Genomic DNA, 21,232 nt, shown 5'->3' with positions numbered 1-21,232 from the left:
TTAGGTGGACTCCATAAAAAAGAGCACATACACATGCATCTAATCATCAAAATTAAGCCATGCATATCATGCATATAGATTGAAGTGTACATTAAAGAGTTAAGATGCCCATTTCCAATATCTCAATACTTCCCCTACTGATAATTATAAATTCCCTAGACTGCAGACAACCAAAATCATCTTGATCAATTTAGGAGTTGGAGGACCCCAAGCAACAGAAGAGGTGTGCCTCATTTATGAGGAAGCCACAAGTTGCCAAATTCTGAGGATATCATCAGTCGTGAGAAGTGCAAATGCTTCCAATATTGGGTCTTTTCTTTAATTAATATGGTGTTTCTCCCTTTCCAAATGCACCACAATGTCCCTATTCTGGTGCATCTCCACAAACGCTTTCCTTTTCCCTTTGTCAGTAAGCAAGTAGGGAAATTAAAAAAGCTTTTTATGCCCAACCTGCATCTAAATAGAGAGAAAAGAAACTACCAAATACATGCTGCAAAATTAAAATAGATTAGCAAATGAAAAGATTTTTCATCACTTGCTCTATAAAGAAAACACGCATGGGTTGAAAGAAATTTTTTTGAAAGTAAAATGAAAAAAATATTAAAGAAAAAAAAGAAGATTACAGGAAGGTGACCAGAAATCACTCGAGAGAAGAAAAGAAATATTCTTCACCACCAAAATCCAAACTCAACAACCAAAACTCACACACCGACGTAGCACCACACAAAAACTTAACTAATTATGAAGCTTCTTCAGAAGTAAGAACAGAAAACCCAATGCTTCGCTTAAAAAACTTTTTGTTTTTTTCACCTTTTTATTAGGCCCAACCACAAGCAGTCCTTTCAACCTTGTGAAATCTTTTGGAAACTGAGTCACCCTATGTTTTTTACAGCTTCTGAATCACCTAGCAGCATTTGGAACTTCTTACAGTACCAATAGAGCCTTTTTCTGTGAAGCATTTCAAAGGAGTAATTGATTCCATCAAGATAGACCTTCCAACAAAAGGATCTGATCTTGGAAGGAACTAGGCATACCCAAATAGATTTATTAGGATAAACTAGCTGAGTAGAGGAACCAAAGGTAAGGGATTTAAACAAGTGGAAGAATAACGGGGTTTGGGGTCCAAATCCTGCAGTCATGAGAGAATTATCAAGGAACGTATCTTTGTATGACTCAGAGAATTGAGGGTAGTTGGGACTTCAGAGTCTCTTAGACATCATTTAAGCCTTGAAATCTCAAACTAACCCTATTTCTAAGAAGGTTACATACTTGGAAACAAGGCTATCTTTGTGGAGGTGAGAGAGTAGAGAGGTGGAAATTTGTCTTTCTAAATCTTAATTTTGCCACCTGATGAGACATTGTATCTAATTAGGAGATCTTCATAATAACAAAACCAGGTATCTGCATTTGATTTGATGCACATATTTCCTTCATTATAAACCAAGACTCCTTTTAATTTTCAAAAAAGAATAAAATCTAGAAGTAAAAGTAAAAACTCTTTTTAGTACAATAAAACATCCCCACCAATCTAATTGAGATGCAATTATAATGCTCAAACCTAGTTGGTCTATGAACTGTTTGACAACAGTTACAAAACTCAATGGTGTCTAATCCTTGATCTCTTGCATCAATTGTTAGAAAGCAAGATAAAGGGGAACCATGTAATATACCTAAACCGCCATCTTCATGATCAAAAGAAATAATTATGAATCTATGACTGAAACCAGCAAATGCATAAGAAAAGTGGGGCTGAAAAAGACAATATGAGGAAATGGCACACAATTCCCTACCCTTACTAGATGCATAATGAAATTACATGAAGCTCAAATTTCATTTTTATGTAGCAAAAGAAGGGAAAGGAATGTATTATAATCTGGTGTTGGTTTTTCTCTCTTTTTGGTGGCAGGTGGACCCCTCCCCCAAATGTTCAAAGCCTATTTCATTCTACTACTGTTAGGGGGCTGAAGAAGAGAGGGAAAATTCTGTGGAGGTGTGTAAGAGCAGCTGTATGTTGGACAGTCTGGGTGGAAAGGAATCAACGGACCTTTCATGGGAAAGAAAGAAATAAGGGTGTAATCATTGAACTGATTTCTATAAGGGTGATCCATTGGGTTAAAACTTTGCTAACTTTTAAAAATTATTCGGAAGGAGACATCATCAGGAAGTGGAAAGAAATGGCTTGGTCAGCTCCATGAAAGAATGTATCCCACCCAATTTGGTCCCCTCCAGTTTCAGGTTTCACTAAACTAAACTTTGATGGTAGTAGTGAAGGAAATCCAGGTCTGTCGGGTATAAGGGGAGCCTTCAGAGATGATGAAGGTCGAATTATTGCATTGTATTCTGGTTCTATTGGATGGGGTGGACTCTCTTAGAGCTGAAATATTGGCTGTCTTGGAAGGGTTAAAAAGAGCGCAAGAGTTAAATATCAGAAAATTGATAGTGGAAGGTGACTCTAAGTTGGCTATAAATTCGTTGATGAGGGATATTTCTAGTCTGTGGAAGTTTCTGAATGAAAAAAAGAAAGTTAGACATCTCACCCAAAATATGAAAGTCAAGTTTCAGTGGATAAAGAGGTGCGCCAACTCCTTGGCAGATTCATTGGCCAAACAAGGGATGGGAAGAGTTAATTTCTTCTGAGCAACATTGTAATCTGAATTGCTTTCTTGGGAGGGTTACGAATTTTTACCCCTCCTTTTGTACCTTTTCTATTATTATCTTTTAATAAAAGTCTCTGTTATTTATCAAAAAAAAAGGAAAGTATTATAAACCAACATAAATAAAGTAACGGTTAGTATATATCTATATACAAAGAACATCTATCCAATTGACATAAATACCTCCGCAGAAAGGTTATACTGGCTAGATTAGATCTCCACTATATTCACACCCTAGATTAAGTCATGAGAAAATAAATATTAAAGCCACTTCATTTAATTATTTTCTATAAATACTTTAAAAGTAGAATAAACCAACACAAAATGAAGGTGAATAAATCTCTATATAGCCAGTTTCAGTAACAATCCATAAAGGAAAGAAACAAGGGGTGCCAATACTTAGAATTAATTCCTTTATCTTCAAAGAGAAACCAGGATAGGTCCATCCTATATGTAAACCAAAGTTTGAACTATCAATTGCTAAGTATACAGGTTGGTTGTAAGTGGGACCAGAACTTCCGAAACAGTGTCTTCAAATTTCTTGACTGCTTTGAAGCAAAAAAGGAAGAGAGGGAAAAGAAATACAATAGTTGGATACAGAATCCTGTACATTGGTGACAACAAGGTTTTTGCTACTTGTCAAATCATGGTCCATAATAAGTATATCATCATCATCCAAGCCTTAACCCAACTATATGAGGTCCACAATAAGTATATATCTCCAACAAACCAAAAAAGGCTGTTAGTAATAAACTAAAAGAATAGGTTTTTAATACCATGCCCTTCATTTATTGGAAGAAAGAAACAAAAAAAAAAAAGAAAAAAAACCATAGTTTCTAAGCAATAAATAACAACAAGTGCAACAACTGGAAAGAACTACAGAAGATTCGCAGTGTTAACCTGGTATATATTGACATAATCAAGTTAATTAGTGCTTGAATAGAAAACTACTTGACAATTGCAAAATGAAAATAATAGAAAATTATGTAAAACTTTCTTAATGACATGAAGCTGTGCAAATTAACTGCTATCTACTCTGCATGCATAAGACATTTTTATGCCTTCAACAATGTTATGAAGAATGTTCTTGGTTTGTATGCCTGCATTGTTCAGGAAGAATATGCTAATATCAAGCATAGTGGCTCAGTTGGGAAGCTCTTTAAACTTTAAATAGATCCCCTCATTACTGTCTTTATCAACAACAGAATCTTAATATTTATGAGAATCATAAGAAGAAGACGTTTTTCTTGCAAAGCAAGTATCCTACAAAAATATAATTACAAAATATTTTCCATTTAATTCCATTGTTGACATTTTTTGTGGTGGGTGTGGAGGAAAGACTGTGGATCAAAGATTGGGCCCAAGATATGGGCTTGCAAGAAGAGAAGCTCACTTTAGATTTGGGGTACATGAATGCTAAAGGAGCCATGCGGATATAGGCCTCAGCCACATGGGGCCCACTTTTGTTGCATCAATGACAAAATTAAAGCTTAGGAATTGAGACCAGCATTGTAATAATAAATTAATTGCTTCTTAAACTACAGAAACTTGGCAATTTATTGGATGCAAAAATTGACAGTCATTTCAGTTTTCTTTTTCTGGTTTTCTCCCATTGTTGCATTAGTTCCTTTTATACCAGAATTATAAATAGTACTGTATTACTCTTTTTTTTTTGCCATAATATGCTGGACACAGCAGTCTCACTCGGATCATGGGTTTAATATTTGATTAAAAAAATAGAGTACTTTGAAGATATGGACTTCTAATTAATTCTGACTACTGGGGGTAAAATGCATACATAACTTGATTGCAACTTCCAGCTTAAAAAGAAAATGAGATAAGGGGATTCATTTGTTATTTACTGTTATGGAGAGATTAAAAGAGAGAATTGACACACTACATAGCAACCATCTATTTTGAACAGAAATTCTAGTTGGATGTTCCACCAATAAAAATTGTCATGCTCAAGCTTTCCAATTGGGATCCAAGCATATGAAAACCAAAAATAAAAGAAAAAAAAGGAAAAATTCATGTTTAATCATGGATAAAGAAATAAAATAAAGAAACCAAAAACAAAAAATAGTGAAAGAAGAAGATAGATAAATAGAAAATGGGAATAAATAGCTCAGCTAACGTGATCACCATTGAACAGCAGGACTTGCACTATCCTGGTTTTGGACTGAGACGATAAGAAACTCATAAGGGGAGAAAAACCAAAAGTCACAATGGATGAATGAATGGAAAAGCCTGAGAGGGGGGAGTTTGGCTTCGGTCAGTGCAATGACCGTTCAAACAGCCTTTACAGCCTTGCATTGGGAATACCTCCATATTTATGTGCTTTATTTCATGGGGAGATATTCCCAATGTAAGGTTGCAAGAGGCTGTTCAAACGGTGTGAGCATGGACTTGCACTGGATGAAGCCAGTCTCGAGAAGAGGGGGGAGCGCTAATAGTCTCAAATAGAAAAATTTCCATTAAGAAGCAAAATACAACTAACATCTGATCCCCAATCCCAAAATAGAATTAACTACCACTAAAATCATGAAACCAACTCCTTTATGCATATGGGCCAAAAATTTAGGTCTGGATCCACCCCATCCTCCCACATAAACTTGTTTAGACTTGTCTCAAGGGACCTTTGCAAGGACAGATGGCTGATCTCTTAGGGTTGGGAATTCAAGATGTATAACATTACACTAGCTACTTAAAGTAATGAACTAGGAGGTAATATAAATAGACTGGAAATTTCAACATGCTTGAATAGTTGAGTGTTTGAAGCACTTTGGTATGATCCACATTTGTTTTCTTTAACTTCATTTTCACTTTGAATATGTTTTGTATGTAATGCTTGTGTTTAACATTTAATATCTTTTAAAATTCAAGTTTGCATTTTTGTTTTTTAATTCTTTTTCAAAGATTTGTGCCCTGCTTTGAAAAGACGTGTACCTAGATTTGCACCTAGCTACATTTTTGACGTTCAAGCCAATCTTATCAGCAATATATTGTTTGAACTTCCAATCTAAATTTTAGTGTAGGAAATTGTGGTAGCTGATCCGGGAGTGTTCAAATTGTGCAATGCCATAAAGTCCAATGCTTCAGGAAGGAAATGTAAAAGAGTAACAGACTCAATATAAAGATAATAAGGATAGATAATGCTGTGGAATGTTCATAGCATACAACTAAGAGAAATATGAATTGATGCAAAGTGAAGAACCTTCAAAGAATTCTAAACTTTATGAGTAAAAATTAAAAGACCCATGACTCCGAAGAGCCACGGATCATTCCTTTTCTCAGATTACCCCATGACTACTGTCAAAAAGAAAAAGAAAAGGAAAGTGGGACTTGATAGCTGTTGAAACCTCAGAATCTCTCCAAGGTATATATCATTAATTACTTATAACCATCATGTAACAATGGAGAAATGCGGCATTGCAGCACAATACAGAAAATAATGGTAGAATAAATTTATGAGATGCTACCTTTTGAGAATTCACAAAGACATCCTAGGTGTTGTAGCTTAAGCTATCAAGAACAAACTTATCATGGTATTATTGGCATAACAAATAGGCATTAAAATTTGATTTGCCACAACTACTATCAGGGCCACAAAAGTCAGAGTCAAACCCTGCATTCCACAAAATTTTGATGGAGCATGATGAAATGGTTCATTCCGCATCTTCCAATATTGCCAAGATAAGAAGTTAATTATTCAACCAATTAGAGAAGCAACTACACCTACTCTTTAAGTGTGATTTTTTTTTCTTTACAATTTCTCCAATCCCTCAGCCAATATGTTGCTAACCTTGTCCTGCAAGATGAAATCATGACATGCTCTTAATTCTGTTTCAGTTTCTTCTCTAGCAATAGTTCCAACTAGAAATCCATGAGTAAAAATGTCTGGAACCCACCCATTTTCCAACATCCGATCCAATAAATTACAGGCTTTATGCTTATGACCCTCCTTCCAGAGTCCATTGATCACCATGTTGTACATTGTAGAACTAAAAACACCACCCTTGTGAACAAGTTTATCCAATGAGTTTGCAATCATATGCAACTTAGAATAACGGGACAAACAAGACAGCAGACTATCTAGAGTTTCTGAGTCAGGAACTATACAATCACCAATCATTTGATTGAATAAAATAGCACAATCATTTGCTCTGCTCTGTATGCACATGCCTTGTATTAGGACATCATATGCTTTGGCATCAAAAACACAACCCTCCACCAACATCTGAGCTAGTAGCACAGAGACATTGTTTGCTTTCCCTGAATTGCACAAGCAGAGCATAATAGTGGTGTAGGTGACAGGACTACAAAAAGTGCCTGAATGATAGACCAACGATCGTAGCCTGATTGCTTCAGTCACCTTCCCAGTTAAACATAAGGCCTCAATCAACATATTGAATGAGGAAGATCTGAGAGGAAATTCATTAGTAGACATATAATGAAACACTTCAGCAGCCTCTTGGATCTTCTTTATGTGGCAAAGACCTTCAATCAGCTCACCGTAAGAGGTAGAATCTAATGCCCAATATTTGCCACGAACCTGACTAAATAGTTCTAGAGCATCCTCATACTTTCTCACTTTACAATGGCCAACAATAAGAGCAGAGGAAATGGCAACATTGAGGGAATATGAAGAAACAATCATTCTAGCTATGACTTCAAAAGATTTTCTGAGCCGTCCCTTTTCACAGAGACCTCTTATGAGAATGCTCCAGGAAAAACTATTAGCTATACTCCTCTCAACCATTTTCTCAAGTAAAGCACTGGCTTCAGTAAATTTTCCAGCATCGCAGTAACATTGCAGCAAAGCATTATGAGGATAAGTTTCACAGACATACTTCTCTAATAAGTTTTTAGCTTTACTGAATTTATCTGCCTTGCAAAGTCCACTTACAATATCCACATACACATCAGAAGGTGGAGTTAAACCAGATTCTATCATATCTTCAAGAACCTCAATTGCATCCTTCAACTGTATATTCTTGCACAAACACTGAACCAAACATCCACAAACTAACAGTTCAGGCACAAGATCAGAAATTCTCATAATTCTAAACAACCTTAGCCCCTGGTCCACTCTATTAGCCCTACAGAAAATAGGTATGATGCTATTACAGAAATGCTCCTCCCCTCTACAACCTAGCTCAAACATCTCATCCAAAACCACAATTGATTCATCAACTCGGTTTTGCACACAAAGACCTCTTACTATTATCTCAAATGTCCTACTATTAGGTTTACAACCTTTCTTGTTCATTCTTCTGAATTGATCCAAAGCAGTGCTAATTCGACCATCTTTACACAAAGCCTCTAACAGATAATTCAAGGTCTCAACATTGGGAATATTTCCTGCTTTAACCATCTCCTTATAAAAAAACAGAACAGATTGAAAGTCTCTATTGTCCTCGACAATAGCACCCAACAAAAGATTATATACAACAATTGAAGGCCTACAGTTACCCCTATTCATGATCTGGAGAACCTGCAAAGCTTCTGTGAGCCTGTTATTTCTAACCAATGAATGAATTACACTTGAGAATGCTTCATCTGCATGATGGCATTTGACGTTGACCATCTCATAACAAAAGTCCTCCATTTCATGAACCCTTCCAGCCATACCAAGCTTTAGTATAATCTGACTATACGTTTCAGCGGTGTGACGAAAGCATTTTTGAAGAGAAGCCCACTTGAATACCTTGACTGCGGAGCTCAAATCTCTTGTAGACTCCAAAGCTTTGATTAAGTTATCTGGGCATAAAGCATTCTTTAAGAAACGAACTGCCGATTCACATTCAATCGAGTAAAATGGTTTGTGATCATTTTCGAGAGGAATTTGAGCGTTGGTTACGCATGAAACCGAAGAAAAGGATGAAATTAGAGAAGCCCATCTCGGTATTGGCTTGGCAATGATGAAAGACGGGAGCTTAGTAGCCATTGAAACAGAAAACTACAAAACAGAAAAACGACAAGGGAGGGAAATATAAGTTTCTAACCTGGTTGAACTTGATATGATTTAGCAGAACATAAACAAGAAATATCCTTTATAGAGTCTGCCTTGTTCCGTTGTTCGTTGTTTCCAGTCTCTACTTAGTTCTACTCTGTGAAATAAGCTGAGAGCTCTGAAGACTTTTGTCTCGCCGATCATGTTCATTGTTTATCAGCTTGCCTAACGATAGACATAATATAAAGCATTGTGATCTAGGCCGTCCAAGTAGCGTACTAAGGTCAAACAGTTCATCCGGGCCTTCAAAAATATGTGTTTTATTAAATATGGTTGAATGTGGAGAAAGATTGAATGACCCGAAGAAAATCCGGAGATGAAGGGGGACGAAGCGAGGAAGTTGCTGGGACTTCCACCGAATTCTCGTCCGACTCCATCGCAGGTACCGAAAACCAAATATATCTTTTTGGAATTTCATTATAATTTCTCTCAAATGTATAAGAGAAAACAGAGCTTGGACTTGCATTTTATTTTTATCTAATTTGGGTGAATTTTGTCTACTTTAGATGATAAGTTTGCGGCATCGTAATTGGTTCCTGGAAGGATTGTAATTTATTGCTTTGTTTCTTTGGGTTATGGCTTCTCAGTGATTACGATTAGGTTCTGTAGCAGTAAGGTTTTAATATAGTGGCTCCTATCGTAGGAAATAACTGCTACTCCAAATTTCTGCTCCTCCCATTCACTCAATTTCAAGTTACTCTAGCAAGAAATGCTCGCTCTGCCTTGGGTTTTGTGATGGACCCAATTCTAAGTAACTTATTGCAAAGGTGATACCAATTATAGATGTTTTATTCGGTAGTTAATACTCAGCACTTCTAGAAATCAGATTCTCTGTGGAATATCTTTGCGTTATGGGTAGTGTATTCTTGGCCTCACTGTTTTCATCTCTAGTAGTGGTACATCATCAATGACAAGGTGTAGAAATTTTTTCTGAGAGATTTTCAAGGGCCAACTGTTGTGGAATTGATATGTAATCCAAGAAGAAGAAGCTTTCCAGTGCTATCTGGTTGTTCATATTGGTTTTCCTGGATATCCAAGAGGTGTCTTCATGGATCTTGTTTGCTCTCAAGTTTGTCAACTTATATGACGCACTGTTTGTTCAGATAAGAGTTGGTGATATGTACTGGCGTACTGTACTCCCCTTTTTTGCCCATGTCTTCTTCCAAAAGTTATTGATGAATTTATGAAAAAGTAGGTAATGGATTCCATGTTTGAATTTGAGATGATATAGTGTACAAGCATGTCATAGGCCTTCAAGCTCGAGCTAAACTAAGTTGTTTATAGAAAATGCATGGAGAGAGAGAGGGAGGGAGGGAGGGAGTTCTGTATACAATCTCCATGCTCAGCTTTTATTCCTCAGCCAATTGATACATATGACATTGTTTCAAGTCATCATCTTGATTTAGGTGTTGCCAAAACAGTGGAATTGGTTTCTTATAGCCAAGGTATCAAAATCTTATGTGCACAATAAAATCTCCAAAACTAGTATTCATCATATAAACTATTGATGGTTTGTCTGGGTGTTAATACCCTAGTTGCTTCCTGATAAAACACATCCTTTAAAGTATGCACCACTGAATAGAACTTTACATCATTAGTTGGGTAGTGCTTTTTGCATCTTGCTTTCCACTCTTACATATTTATGAACTTGTCATTCCCACTCTTCATCAAGGCAAAGGTGGACTTATTAAATATACAAGCTGCACTGGGCAGATTGGCACCTAGCTTCCACAGTTTCACTACAAGGAAAAAGTAAATTTGTTACGGATTCAACATCATTGCCAGTAGTTTATCTGCTTCTGCATCATAACATAGGGTTATGTAAATTTAGTATCCCTCTCTTGCATAGAAATGTGATATTCTTCACCTATACCCATAAACCTTTCAATTAAGCCAATCATCTCAATGACAAAGTTGAACATCCACCCCCTTTTATAAATTTCACTCACTCTCTCTCTCTCTAAAATTGCAACTTCTCTATAAGAAAGTGAAAAATAAAATAATAAAAAATAGGTGTAGGAATGGAATTCTTTAATGGAACTTTTTAGAGATGTTTAGAGTGATTGGTTGTATGTAGGGATTTAGTGTGTAATTTTACACAGATTAGTATATCCAATCATCTGGTGCCAAACTAACTTGGATGTGCACACTCCAATGAATGCAGAAGAACGATCAGAGGACCATTCAAGAGTATCTGCCCCATCACATTGTCCTTTACAGAGAAAGCCATACAGTTAAAAACAAAGGTAGCACCATGTTCCGTACAGAACTGGCTCACAGAGAACAGGTTCTTAGTCATATGAGGCACACAAAAAATATTACGCAATAGAAAGGAACCATGAGAAGTATGCAACGTGGAGGAGCCAATATGTGAAATAGGAAGTGTGGATCCATTACCCACTGGTGATCTGATCCATACCATTATAGTCATCATGTATAGAAAGAATGCTTGAATCAGAAATGAGATGATTGGTGGCCCCAGAGTCAGGGAACCAAGTTCCATCTTGTGAAGAAGAAAGACATTGCAGCAGTGAAAGCAGAAGCAGACTATTTGTTAGAACCAACAGAGAGAGAGATCTTCAACGTGTAGCAGCTGAATGTCCAATATACCCACATAGTTGACATACAACCAAGGTATCATGATTCCCAGATTGATGGTTGTTGTTATTTGAAGCCATGCCTGGGGTTGTTGGTGCTATTAGTGATGTTTGTTATTGATGCTAGTGTACTGTTGAGAAGTGCATCCAAAATTGTTGTAGGAGAAATTGAAACCAGCACTAGAGTCTTTCTTATGAGTGGCAACATGGGCTGAAGGTGTATTGGCTGAAACAGTGGTATTATGGCGTTCAAGCCACTTTTCAAAATTAAGAAGGCTCTGCACATCTGCAAGAGTCAAGTCATCAAGTTGTTTAGTGACTGTGATGACAAATGTATCATATTCTGCAGAAAAGCCACCAAGAAGATAGTATATCATGTCTGAGTCAGACAAAATAATTTGATGCAGCCAGTGCATCATAAAGAGTCCTTTAAATTTCTGTATATGATCAGTAATGGAGAGATCCCCTTGGTTGACATGGGCAAGTTCTAGTTTCAGATCATGCACCCGAGATTTATTAGAAGAGAAAAGTCAGTTCAGTCTATCCCAGACTGACTTAGAAGTTGTGCAGCCCACAACTTCGGCTAAAAGCCTAAAACTTGTTCTGTTAAAATGGAAAGAATCCAACTAAGGATCAATTGATCCTGTTCTTGCCATGCAGAATAATCTGAGTTGATAATGTTTCCATTTTTACCATCAATAAACTGTGATGGGCAGGGGAGTGACCCATCCACATAGCCAAAAAGTTGGTGTCCTCTAAGAGCAGGAATAACCTGAGCAGTCCAACGATAATTGCTTCTATCAAGGCAAATGGAAATGAGATTCATGAAGTTTGACAAGGGAACCACTGTAATAGTGCAAGCAGATCCATGATTTGAAGATTCTCCCTGAGTTTGTGCTGATGCTCTATTATTTTCAGTAACATCCATGAATGACAACAAGAGCTATACCATTTAAAAGTAAGACATGGAAATTGTAAGAACCAACCTGACTTGCAGTTGGTTAGTTTCTTGTATATATAATCTACTCTGTACAAGATAACTGTGAGCAGTTACAGAAATTTGGAAAACATAAAGAGAAATTACAACAACTATGTACATTTGTCACTGGATCCATTTGGGAAGGTTTGATCCTTTATAGAAAGCACCAAGGATTTTAAAACCGGACCAGACAGGGAACCGTAATTGGGTCCAGTTCCCAGGTTGAATGGCCTGACCGTCTGGTCCGAACGGACGGCCCGCTCTGACAGAAAAATAAAAAAATAAAAAATGGCAAAAACCATTGTCTGGGTCGACGGTTTGACTGCCCGTGTCAATGGTTCTGACCAAATCAACGGTTTTGGCCAAAAAGCAGTTTTGGGGTAAAACGGAACCAGTCAGGTGACCGGTTCCCAGTTTTTCCGGTCTGGTTTTGAAAACCATGGAAAGCACTCTAAACAGGTTTTCCACAACAGGATAAAAAATGCCTTTAATGAGAGAAAATATCAAATTTCCAAAAACTAGGGTTTTACATGGAGTTTTTGGATGATAACTGATAGAAGAAAGGTGGTATAAGCTTATAGGGTCATCCAAATATGAGAGCACATGAATGACACAAAAGGACGAAAAATGGTTGAAAATAATAAACTCAGTCCATTCATTCTTCCACGTTTTTTGCTATAGACTAAGAGGTAGCTAATCCAAATACAATATAAAATACATAATTTCCATTATCATAAGAGTAAGAATGTCTATTCAAGTCTGAGAGCAGTCACTTTGTGCAGAAAAAAAAGTCCAAAGCTTAACTCTGTATCCAGTCCACCCCTCCCAAGACCCTATATAGCTTGGACCACCACTGCGTAATTAGATCATTATCATAATTTGACTCAAAGAAAATTCAATAACTTCTAAGCTACTTAATTGAAGACAACTGAATCATGACTAGACACATCAAGCTCTAAGGCTAGAAAACCGTCATTACAAACATGTACAATGACCGGAATATCCCTACTGTCAAAAGGCAAAACTACAAGAATAGATAAAAAAAATTCAGAGAACTCAATCTTTACCTATTTGCTCTCAAAACATTACATTCATGTCCCTGGTCACAACTATAACTTTTTTTGGAGGATATTTTTTACTCCTTTTATTCCTCTTTTTGCACAATATGCATTTCTTAGGGCAAGACCCTATCATATATTTTTGTTTCAGTTTGAGCTACACCTTCCAATAAAATAAGAATAATGAGATTGCATTGGACACTGCAGGTTAAAGCTGCATACAAAAGGAAAGCATGGGAGTCTCATCCTGATCGATTTCCAGCAAATGAGAAACCTCATGCAGAGTCCAAGTTTAAATTAGTAAGCATTTATAGCTTGCACGAGTTGTTTTTGTTGTTGCTATTATTTTTCCCTTGTTCAATAATTTGGGAATGCATCTATATGTCATGGTTGTGGTGTCAAGTACTAGCAGATTATCCATGGGTTCAGGCCCTTTTTTTCTGTTGAAACTCCGGTGTTTTTATATATATATATTTTTTTTCTATATTCTTAGACAACTATTCATGTATTGGCAAAGTGGTGTACCTCTTCGTGTTTATGAAACTGTTTTTTGCATTATTTTGGGTGTTCTGGTGTACCTCTTGTTCAATAATTTGAGGACATTCTCGCATATCTGGGATGCTGCAATTAAACAGAAAAGATCTAATTTCAACCAGTTGAGGTTGTAATTCCTAACCTGTGTTATATATGTACTGGCAATCTGGGTCTGGGGACACAGGACCTCCATAAGTGTCTGGGGTCCTGTAACTTGCCAACCATCTTTTGTTTTGAGCATAAGAACTTACTGGAAGATGGGTACTACTTAGAAGATCATCCTGGCAAAGTTCAGTTGGTACAGTGTAGAAATTTTTTTCATAGAGTCAAAAAGTAGTTTTACAAATAATGACCAAATTATATAGTTAAAATCTGTAATGGGTACTACTTAGAAGATCATCCTGGCAAAGTTCAGTTGGTACAGTGGAGAAAATTTTTTCAGAGTCAAAAAGTAGTTTTACAAATAATGATCAAATTATATAGTTAAAATCTGTAATATTATCTTACCAAAAAAATCTGTAATGTTAAATTAACTTTTGGTACATCCATATTTTAGTGGGACCTATCCATTGGTCAATTCTGATTATTGAAAGTTAAAAAACATGGGACAGGTGCCAGTTATAAGGGCCCCAGATGGGTAAACTTTTTGATTTCTTATGAAGGGCTACACAACGAGAGGTAGCCCATCCCCTAACCCCTAACCCCTCCCCCCCAACCCAGGTGCAGGCGGGATTCGGTCCCAAGTCTCTGCTATGACCAGCAGGAGACCTTACCAACCAGCTGGTTGGCACCTTTCCCCCAGATGGGTGGACTTGTCCTCTTTCACCATACCCAAGACACTCCCATATAGCACATCTGTGTATATGTATTATAGATATATACATACAGTGCCAGTGACACTTGTATTTATAAGTATGACCATTTGTAATTCTTTTATTGCAGATTTCAGAAGCATATTCATGTCTGCAGACTGGTAAGATTCACCTTTATCTGTTAAGTGGAAGCTTGAGACAACTTTAACAAATGCGCATGGTTTGCAAATTCCTTGGCCAACTTTTAAGTAGCTTTACCAAATATTGGGCTATCCAGACAGTGAAGATGATATGAGATGGCTTAGCACTAACTGAATGAACATGGTTTACTTATTTCATTGATAGATTTGTACTCTTGAATGGTTTACCCTAGTTTCTTTATGATTTTTTTACTTGTTCAGTTAACCTGATGTGGTTAATTTTAGTGTTTACTTGTCAACTGAACTCGTGGTTTCTTATTCTTCCTATTGATTTGCTTGTAGATGTTTTGCTTGTGCTGCTGTTCTTTTCATTGTTATTTTTATAAGTTTATGCAATGTCTTGTTTCAAAACTGCATCAAGATTTCTTATGCCAGAATAAAATTGATATGGTAAAATACTATCTAGTTTGTTTCTGGTCTCATTCATCTGTTTTCCAGTTTTACATGAAACAAAGAAACAAAGACATCTGCTTTTTGGAAAACAATGTAGCCAGTTATCTGTAACAGTATCCTATTTTCTTTCATTTTTTTTAAACTAACTGGAAATTCCACTGAGAATATAGAAAGTGTGCATGAGAGGATGTACAAGAGTATACAAAAAGAACTTTGAAGCACAATAACCAAAAGGGGAAAAAATACCTATGCAGGCATAGAATTGTTCTATGCCTGCTTTCCTTGGTCATCAGATTTAAAATTGAGCTCCTAGGAATCCATCTAATTTTGCCAGGAAACAGAGAGATGTCCCTAGTCTGTTTTCTAGGTTTTTCTCTTAAACAAAAGCAAAATTGCACCTAAGAAAAATTGAGAGTTTCCATGGACTTGAGGACCACAGTAATCATAAGGCCTAAAATGCTCCATTTAACCACCCCAAGTATCTGTAATGGCATCCTCCCCATCATCTTCTTCCTTATGGATGTCTAATTCAAAGACCATTACCCAATGTTGGTCCCAGCCATCTAGGGTCTTGGGAGGGATAGGTTCCATCTTATGGATTCGTAATTCAGTAACTAAACTTGTCACTTTGGTGTCCTAAATTATCCATTTTGTTTCTCAAAACAAATCCTAATTAAGATTGCACTTTGTAGCAATGTTTTAGAATTTGTAAACTTTGCAATATTTGGTTTTGTATGGTGAATGAAAGCATAATGACTATATTTTCCTCTGGAATGTGTTGGATTTTGGTTAGCCTTAGTTGGGTGCAGATACTATGTATTTGTACTAGATATGCTTTATTTTTTGCAAGAACCATACATTTTTTTTCAACAAGGAAAAGTTAGAAAAAAAAATCTGTTTTTATTTGTATGAAGCATGTGGCGTTTTTTTTGAATAATTATTTTTTTTTTCCAATAACACACATGTTTCTCTCACTATTCTTATATTCTTGCCTTTTCCACCATTCTTTTTGGATGATCAGCCTATGGTTATCATAAAAACATCAAAAGGGCCATTGCCCAATGTTGGTTCCAGATACCCAGGGTCTTGGAAGGAGTGGACTGTATACAGACCTAACCTTTGACATTTTTTACACCATGTAGCCACTCTCAGACTTGAACCCACATTCTCACACTTGCCAGATTGAGACTAGCACCACACACCCAAAAAATAAAATAAGTTGAAGATTTTATATCATTATCTTTTTTCTATAATCATGTGGACATGGTAAAAACAAATTAAAACATTGTTAGAAGTATCTAGCATTGTCTGCAGGTCCTTTTTATGTTTTTATTTTTTAATTAATATCTTTTACAAGTATGCATCAAAGGAACCTCAAACCCTCTTTCCTCAAGAACGGTTGGCTTCAAAGTTGGGGCTTTATTTCCTATGATATTCAGGCACAGATGACTGACATGGAGCAGATACTGAAATGGGTATACAAGTCTCCATTTCCTTAAATTCTGGATGTGGATATGGGTTTGGCTATCCTATATAATATGATTATATCATGCTTCTTTATATAATTTTTTAAGATAAGTGTCATTTATCAAGGTTCTGGATGTGTAGTATGGTTTATCAAAACATATGATTTTGCAAATATAAAGTGTTAATGATGTAAAGTATATCGTAGGAAATGTACCATGTCCGACATTGGTACACTAGGCATGTATAAGTATCCAGGTAGCATAGTTCCTTTTATGTTTCACTTGAAAAAAAAAATATATAAAAGAAAAGGGAAGGGTAAGATCTGCTGCAGCCTGCTAGAATGCACCTTGCTGAATGGTTGAAGAAATAGCCCTGCATAAAAAGGTCCAGTGCCATCTGAAGATGAAGAACAGGCATAATTGGATTTTCATGTTGATGACAAATAACTAGTAACCGCACATTGCAAAAGGGCTATGGAAGAAGTATATTTTAAAATGGAGAGCAAGCGATAACATCACCTGGCAGGAGATAGCATCAACTTGATGCCACAAAGAGAGCAACTTTCTACATGAACTCAAATGATGAGGATAAAGAGGAGGATCTGAAGGAAGATTTTGTAAATGATAGAAGAAAAAGCATGCTATTTATGATAAATGTTTAGGCAATGACATAAGAAAGGGATTTGAGGGAAGGTACTTTAGTAGTGTCATCCCTGGTACTGAATGGCAATTCAAAAGATCAAGGTGGATTCTATCATTCTAAAGATATGGGAAAGTAAGGAAGTAACCTCTGCAATTTGAAAATTCTTGTATCATTATATGAATCCTTAAAATTTGGCCATATCCCCATGCTTAAGATGACCAAGGTTTAGAAGGCTTCTATTAGCTGATGGATATTTGATAAATTTCTCCATGACAAAATTACAAAATCTAAGTCCTTTCTTGGACTCTTAAGTATCTTGGGAAGTTACTGGCTTTATTACCATGGTACATAGTGGAGAGGTGTTCAAAGTAGGATGCAAAATCAGGTTTGGCATCTTGATAGTTGGGTATGTATTTTGTTTCATCTGTTGGTACAATGGATAAAGTCTCAGAAGAAATTATAGGGAAAATATTGGGATAGATGATGAAGAAAAATGTGGCGGATGCACTTAAAAAGTTACTTTCTTTGTTCTTCAGTAGTTGCTTGGCTTAAACATTATTAAAACAGCAGCTTATTAAATTTGCATGTTTGATATTCACTGAGAACGCTGACACTCATAGCATTGCATGGAAATGCTCAAGGAGAATACAAGGAAATTATTCCAGACACCATGTGTTCCCTTTGTGTTTATCTAATGCTTTCTATTCTGGTCTCTTTCTAGGAAAAGCATGGTTTTCTATGCTTCTACATCATATTTCCCAGAAATGTCAGTGAGTATACTGAAAGAATTCCCCTCCAATGATTTTGGTTTGAGGCAGTCGATAGGCCAAATGGTTGTTTTTATTTACTTATAAATAGTGTTATCTTCATATTTGCAGTTTACTGTAATAGTAAGATGTATTGTTGCCCATTAAAAAATGTGAATGCTTGGTCCTTTTTTAGATCACTCACTGTTAATGCTTTATTTCCTGGTTTTGGTCTTGTTTTTATCCTTTTTTCCCCTTTCTAATAACATATTGGAGCCACTAGGACAATGTATCCAAGTAATTGTTGAAATGCATGAGTGGTGCCAAGCCTTGAGTTTGCAAACCATGCTAAGAAACTTCAAAGGGTTATATACTAGATGTGTAATCGGATGAGAGACTAATTACCTGGACATGGAAAAAGATATTGATTTCTTACTGAATATAATTTCTCGTGGTCATTGCAGGAACAAAGCAGGAACTTTCTAGAGAAGGTGACTTTCTTTTGATATGTATGCATATTTGTTCAGTTTTTATGCCTTTTGTTTCACCCTCCAGACACGATATTTCTTGACCAGCTACACATGCACAAGTCGTGAGATGGGGTGTTCCAAAAGTTCACGGGGGAAGAAAGAATAATGCTTTGGTTAAGGCCCCATTTCTTTTTCTTGTTTTGGGGACAGTGACATTGGGTGGCTTAATTGCTGCGAGGTGAGTAATAGTCTGAGTTGTAAATTTTACTCACTTCACCCTGTTCCAAGGAGCCAATGGTCTCTGGGAGTACAAATGTTTTGATTTTTTTTTTATTTTTTTTTATTGTGGATGATTTTCAGGGCTTATCAAAAGCAAAAAGAAGCATACCCTTCTCACAATCCATTTCTACCTTGAATGAAAACCACAGGGTAAAGCAATGTCAAACGTGCATTCATGCATTTCCAATTATCTGGATGAATTTGTGCATTTTGCTCCCCATAAATGCACCAATTAGACATGGCAAATTAAATGGAGAGAGAGTCTTGACGTGCTCTGGAGTTCATGTACTGACGCTTTCTTTTCTCTCTTTATCCAGTTTATTTCAAATTTTTGCAAGTGGTTGGGAATCCTTCTCCTGGTGGAAATGGAATATTGAATATGGGGGAACTATGGAAAAGGATGTGCTGGATTATGTCAGTATTTGTTCTAAGCCCTACAGATGTATTCTTCTAATAGATCCGAGGTGTATAATCATCTTTCCAAGCACTAATAAAGATAAAAATGTGTTCTAGCAATAAGTAATAATATCTAAGCTATATCTTCATCTTCCTGGACCGTTAGCTGAAGCTGGACCTTTTTAAGCAAAGACTGAAAAGACTTTGGATAGAGAGGAAATGGCTTCGCTCATCATTGGCCTGAAACCCTGAAGGAGGCTTAAGGCTTTCACTGAGCTTGACTGTCATGTCTGGTCTGGTCCCTCAAAGTCAAGCCTTTATATCTTGCTTCTGAACCCTCGTTTCTACCTGTCCCTGAGGGCGTCGGAGTTCCAAGAAATGACGACCATCTTCCTGTTAACCGTTTTGTCGTTCCTATCAGCTTCTTGTGAGTTGTGACAGCTTCTGAAAAGATTAATACCTTCATCATCCCTCAGGAAAAAAAGATGGTTCATGTCTATTCAACTTGGCTTTCGCAATTGGCATCTTCTCCTTCATAGATGATAGAACACGTTGTGGATAGTGGATACAGAAACATCTGAGTTTTGAACAATTTCTTCTCGTGACTGGTATAGTCACTTTTTTGTTTTGTTTTGTTTTTTTTTTTCTGTTTTTCTTTATGTGGCTGAAATCGAGTGTATCGGGAATCCTGCATTTTAACACATCTATATAGGATTGTGGTTAAAATTAAGAGGCTCCTTAAACAGAGCTTGTTGAATTTCCTGGGTTCTCAATATAAGCTGATTTGCATCCGACTCAACGCAAACTATTATCTGCTTATCTAGTTTTTTCTTTTCTTTTTTAGTTCCATTGTTTAGTTAGCTTCTCGGTTAGGCAGTTCTGATTTTGAAAACAGAGAATTCTATGAAAGTGCAAACTGCAAACACCCTCCCCCAAGTGATCTTATTCCTATTTCCTAACGCCCTTTCCCTCTTTTTCTTTTCTTTTTAACACAACCTTTGGGTGTCTTCTCCATGAAGGGAAGCCCTATTAGATAAACCTTGCATTGAGGAAATATATGATGGGAGATCGACAGGCAAATCACTGCAGCAATGCTTTAAAAAACGACCCAGAATCGGAACCGTTCTGGTCACAGGTTTTTGAATTGACGGTTTAACCTTCTGGTTCAAATGGATGCATTCTGACAAAATAAATAAAAAATAATTAAAATTTATAAATGGCAAAAAACTGTTAAATGGGTCAAATAAGTTGACGGTTTGACCGCCCAAGTCAACAAGTCATTGATCGATTCAACAGTTTTTGGCCAGGGACCGGATTTGAAATAAAATGGAATCGGTTGCCTAGACGGTTCTTAGGCCAAACGGTCCGACCATCTAGGTCAATGGCAGTTCAAAAACCATGCACTACAAAAACCTGTGTAACTCCATTAAGTAATAAAATGAAAGGGTAGATCAAGATGATTTGGCCGTTTGCATAGAAGATCCTAAACCCTACCCTTCTCCATGAAAGGCAGACTAAGATGGTTTGGTTGTTTGCATATACCACCACCAACTCCAATTAGAAGTGATTTGTTACAAGTGCAAAAAGCCAGCTCCAATTAGAAGTGATTTATTACAACAGAAAAAGGCTAAAAGAGATAGAGATAGATCGATGATTTAAGCACTAGAAATTTAACGGTGGATATAGCATTAAATTGAACGGATAGACTCGTGTGGCTGACCCCATATATAGTAGCTGACCCCATAATATACGTTACTACGTTGGGCTATGTTTAGTATGACAAAATAAGAGAAATAAAAATTTGAAGCAAGGTGAAATTCCTAATAACTTTCCATCAACTTATTATTTCTTTCTTAAGCCTTTTATATATATGGTTGATCCTGCTAGCGTACATCACTCTACTTGACCTTCTTTCTATCCACGGAACGTTCGATATACAAGCAATCTTCTGAATGACACCCCACTCATTGTACGTTACTTCGCTTCCTCCCG

At 36.6% G+C, this 21,232-nt stretch overlaps 2 protein-coding genes across 8 annotated transcripts; one reads left to right on the top strand and one right to left on the bottom strand.

Annotated features, from left to right (window-relative positions):
• Positions 1 to 9: 9 nt before the first annotated feature.
• On the bottom strand, positions 10 to 8,798 carry LOC104607147 (uncharacterized). 5 transcript variants are annotated; one of them, XR_016084075.1, is made up of 2 exons: positions 8,660 to 8,796; positions 10 to 401 (listed from the first exon to the last, which is right to left on the bottom strand). XR_016084075.1 is itself a non-coding variant. In XM_010272681.3 (2 exons), exon 2 carries the CDS (start codon positions 8,281 to 8,283, stop codon positions 6,418 to 6,420), a length of 1,866 nt encoding a protein of 621 aa, XP_010270983.1. In that variant the 5' UTR covers positions 8,284 to 8,444; positions 8,660 to 8,798; the 3' UTR covers positions 6,184 to 6,417. The 5 variants fall into 5 exon arrangements, 3 of the variants coding, with proteins under 3 accessions (XP_010270983.1, XP_088757431.1, XP_088757430.1); XM_010272681.3 differs by lacking the exon at positions 10 to 401 and adding an exon at positions 6,184 to 8,444 and having other exon boundaries at positions 8,660 to 8,798; XM_088901305.1 differs by lacking the exon at positions 10 to 401 and adding an exon at positions 6,184 to 8,414 and having other exon boundaries at positions 8,660 to 8,798.
• A 112-nt stretch (positions 8,799 to 8,910) lies between these two features.
• On the top strand, positions 8,911 to 20,045 carry LOC104607148 (Chaperone DnaJ-domain superfamily protein). Of its 3 annotated transcripts, none has more exons than XM_010272683.3 (7): positions 8,911 to 9,049; positions 13,509 to 13,601; positions 14,778 to 14,808; positions 18,560 to 18,586; positions 18,671 to 18,803; positions 18,926 to 18,994; positions 19,162 to 20,045. In XM_010272683.3, the coding sequence occupies exons 1-6, from the start codon at positions 8,984 to 8,986 to the stop codon at positions 18,978 to 18,980; spliced, it is 405 nt and encodes a 134-aa protein (XP_010270985.1). In that variant the 5' UTR covers positions 8,911 to 8,983; the 3' UTR covers positions 18,981 to 18,994; positions 19,162 to 20,045. The 3 variants fall into 3 exon arrangements, with proteins under 3 accessions (XP_010270985.1, XP_088757432.1, XP_088757433.1); XM_088901307.1 differs by lacking the exon at positions 8,911 to 9,049 and adding an exon at positions 11,310 to 12,238; XM_088901306.1 differs by lacking the exons at positions 18,671 to 18,803; positions 18,926 to 18,994.
• Positions 20,046 to 21,232: the final 1,187 nt, after the last annotated feature.

The sequence above is a fragment of the Nelumbo nucifera genome, chromosome 3 (assembly GCF_055504915.1).
Source record: "Nelumbo nucifera cultivar China Antique chromosome 3, China Antique-T2T, whole genome shotgun sequence".
Taxonomy (NCBI): Eukaryota; Viridiplantae; Streptophyta; class Magnoliopsida; order Proteales; family Nelumbonaceae; genus Nelumbo; species Nelumbo nucifera.
Note: the sequence above shows the minus strand (reverse complement) of the source record. Positions and strands in the feature narration are given on the sequence as shown.

Coding starts and splice junctions, on each gene's coding strand:
- LOC104607147 (XM_088901304.1), bottom strand. CDS start 8,601: ATGGCTACTAAGCTCCCGTCTTTCATCATTGCCAAGCCAATACCGAGA.
- LOC104607148 (XM_010272683.3), top strand. CDS start 8,984: ATGAAGGGGGACGAAGCGAGGAAGTTGCTGGGACTTCCACCGAATTCT. Junction 14,809..18,559: donor ATATTCATGTCTGCAGACTG/GTAAGATTCACC, acceptor TGGTCATTGCAG/GAACAAAGCAGGAACTTTCT. Junction 18,587..18,670: donor GCAGGAACTTTCTAGAGAAG/GTGACTTTCTTT, acceptor TTTCTTGACCAG/CTACACATGCACAAGTCGTG.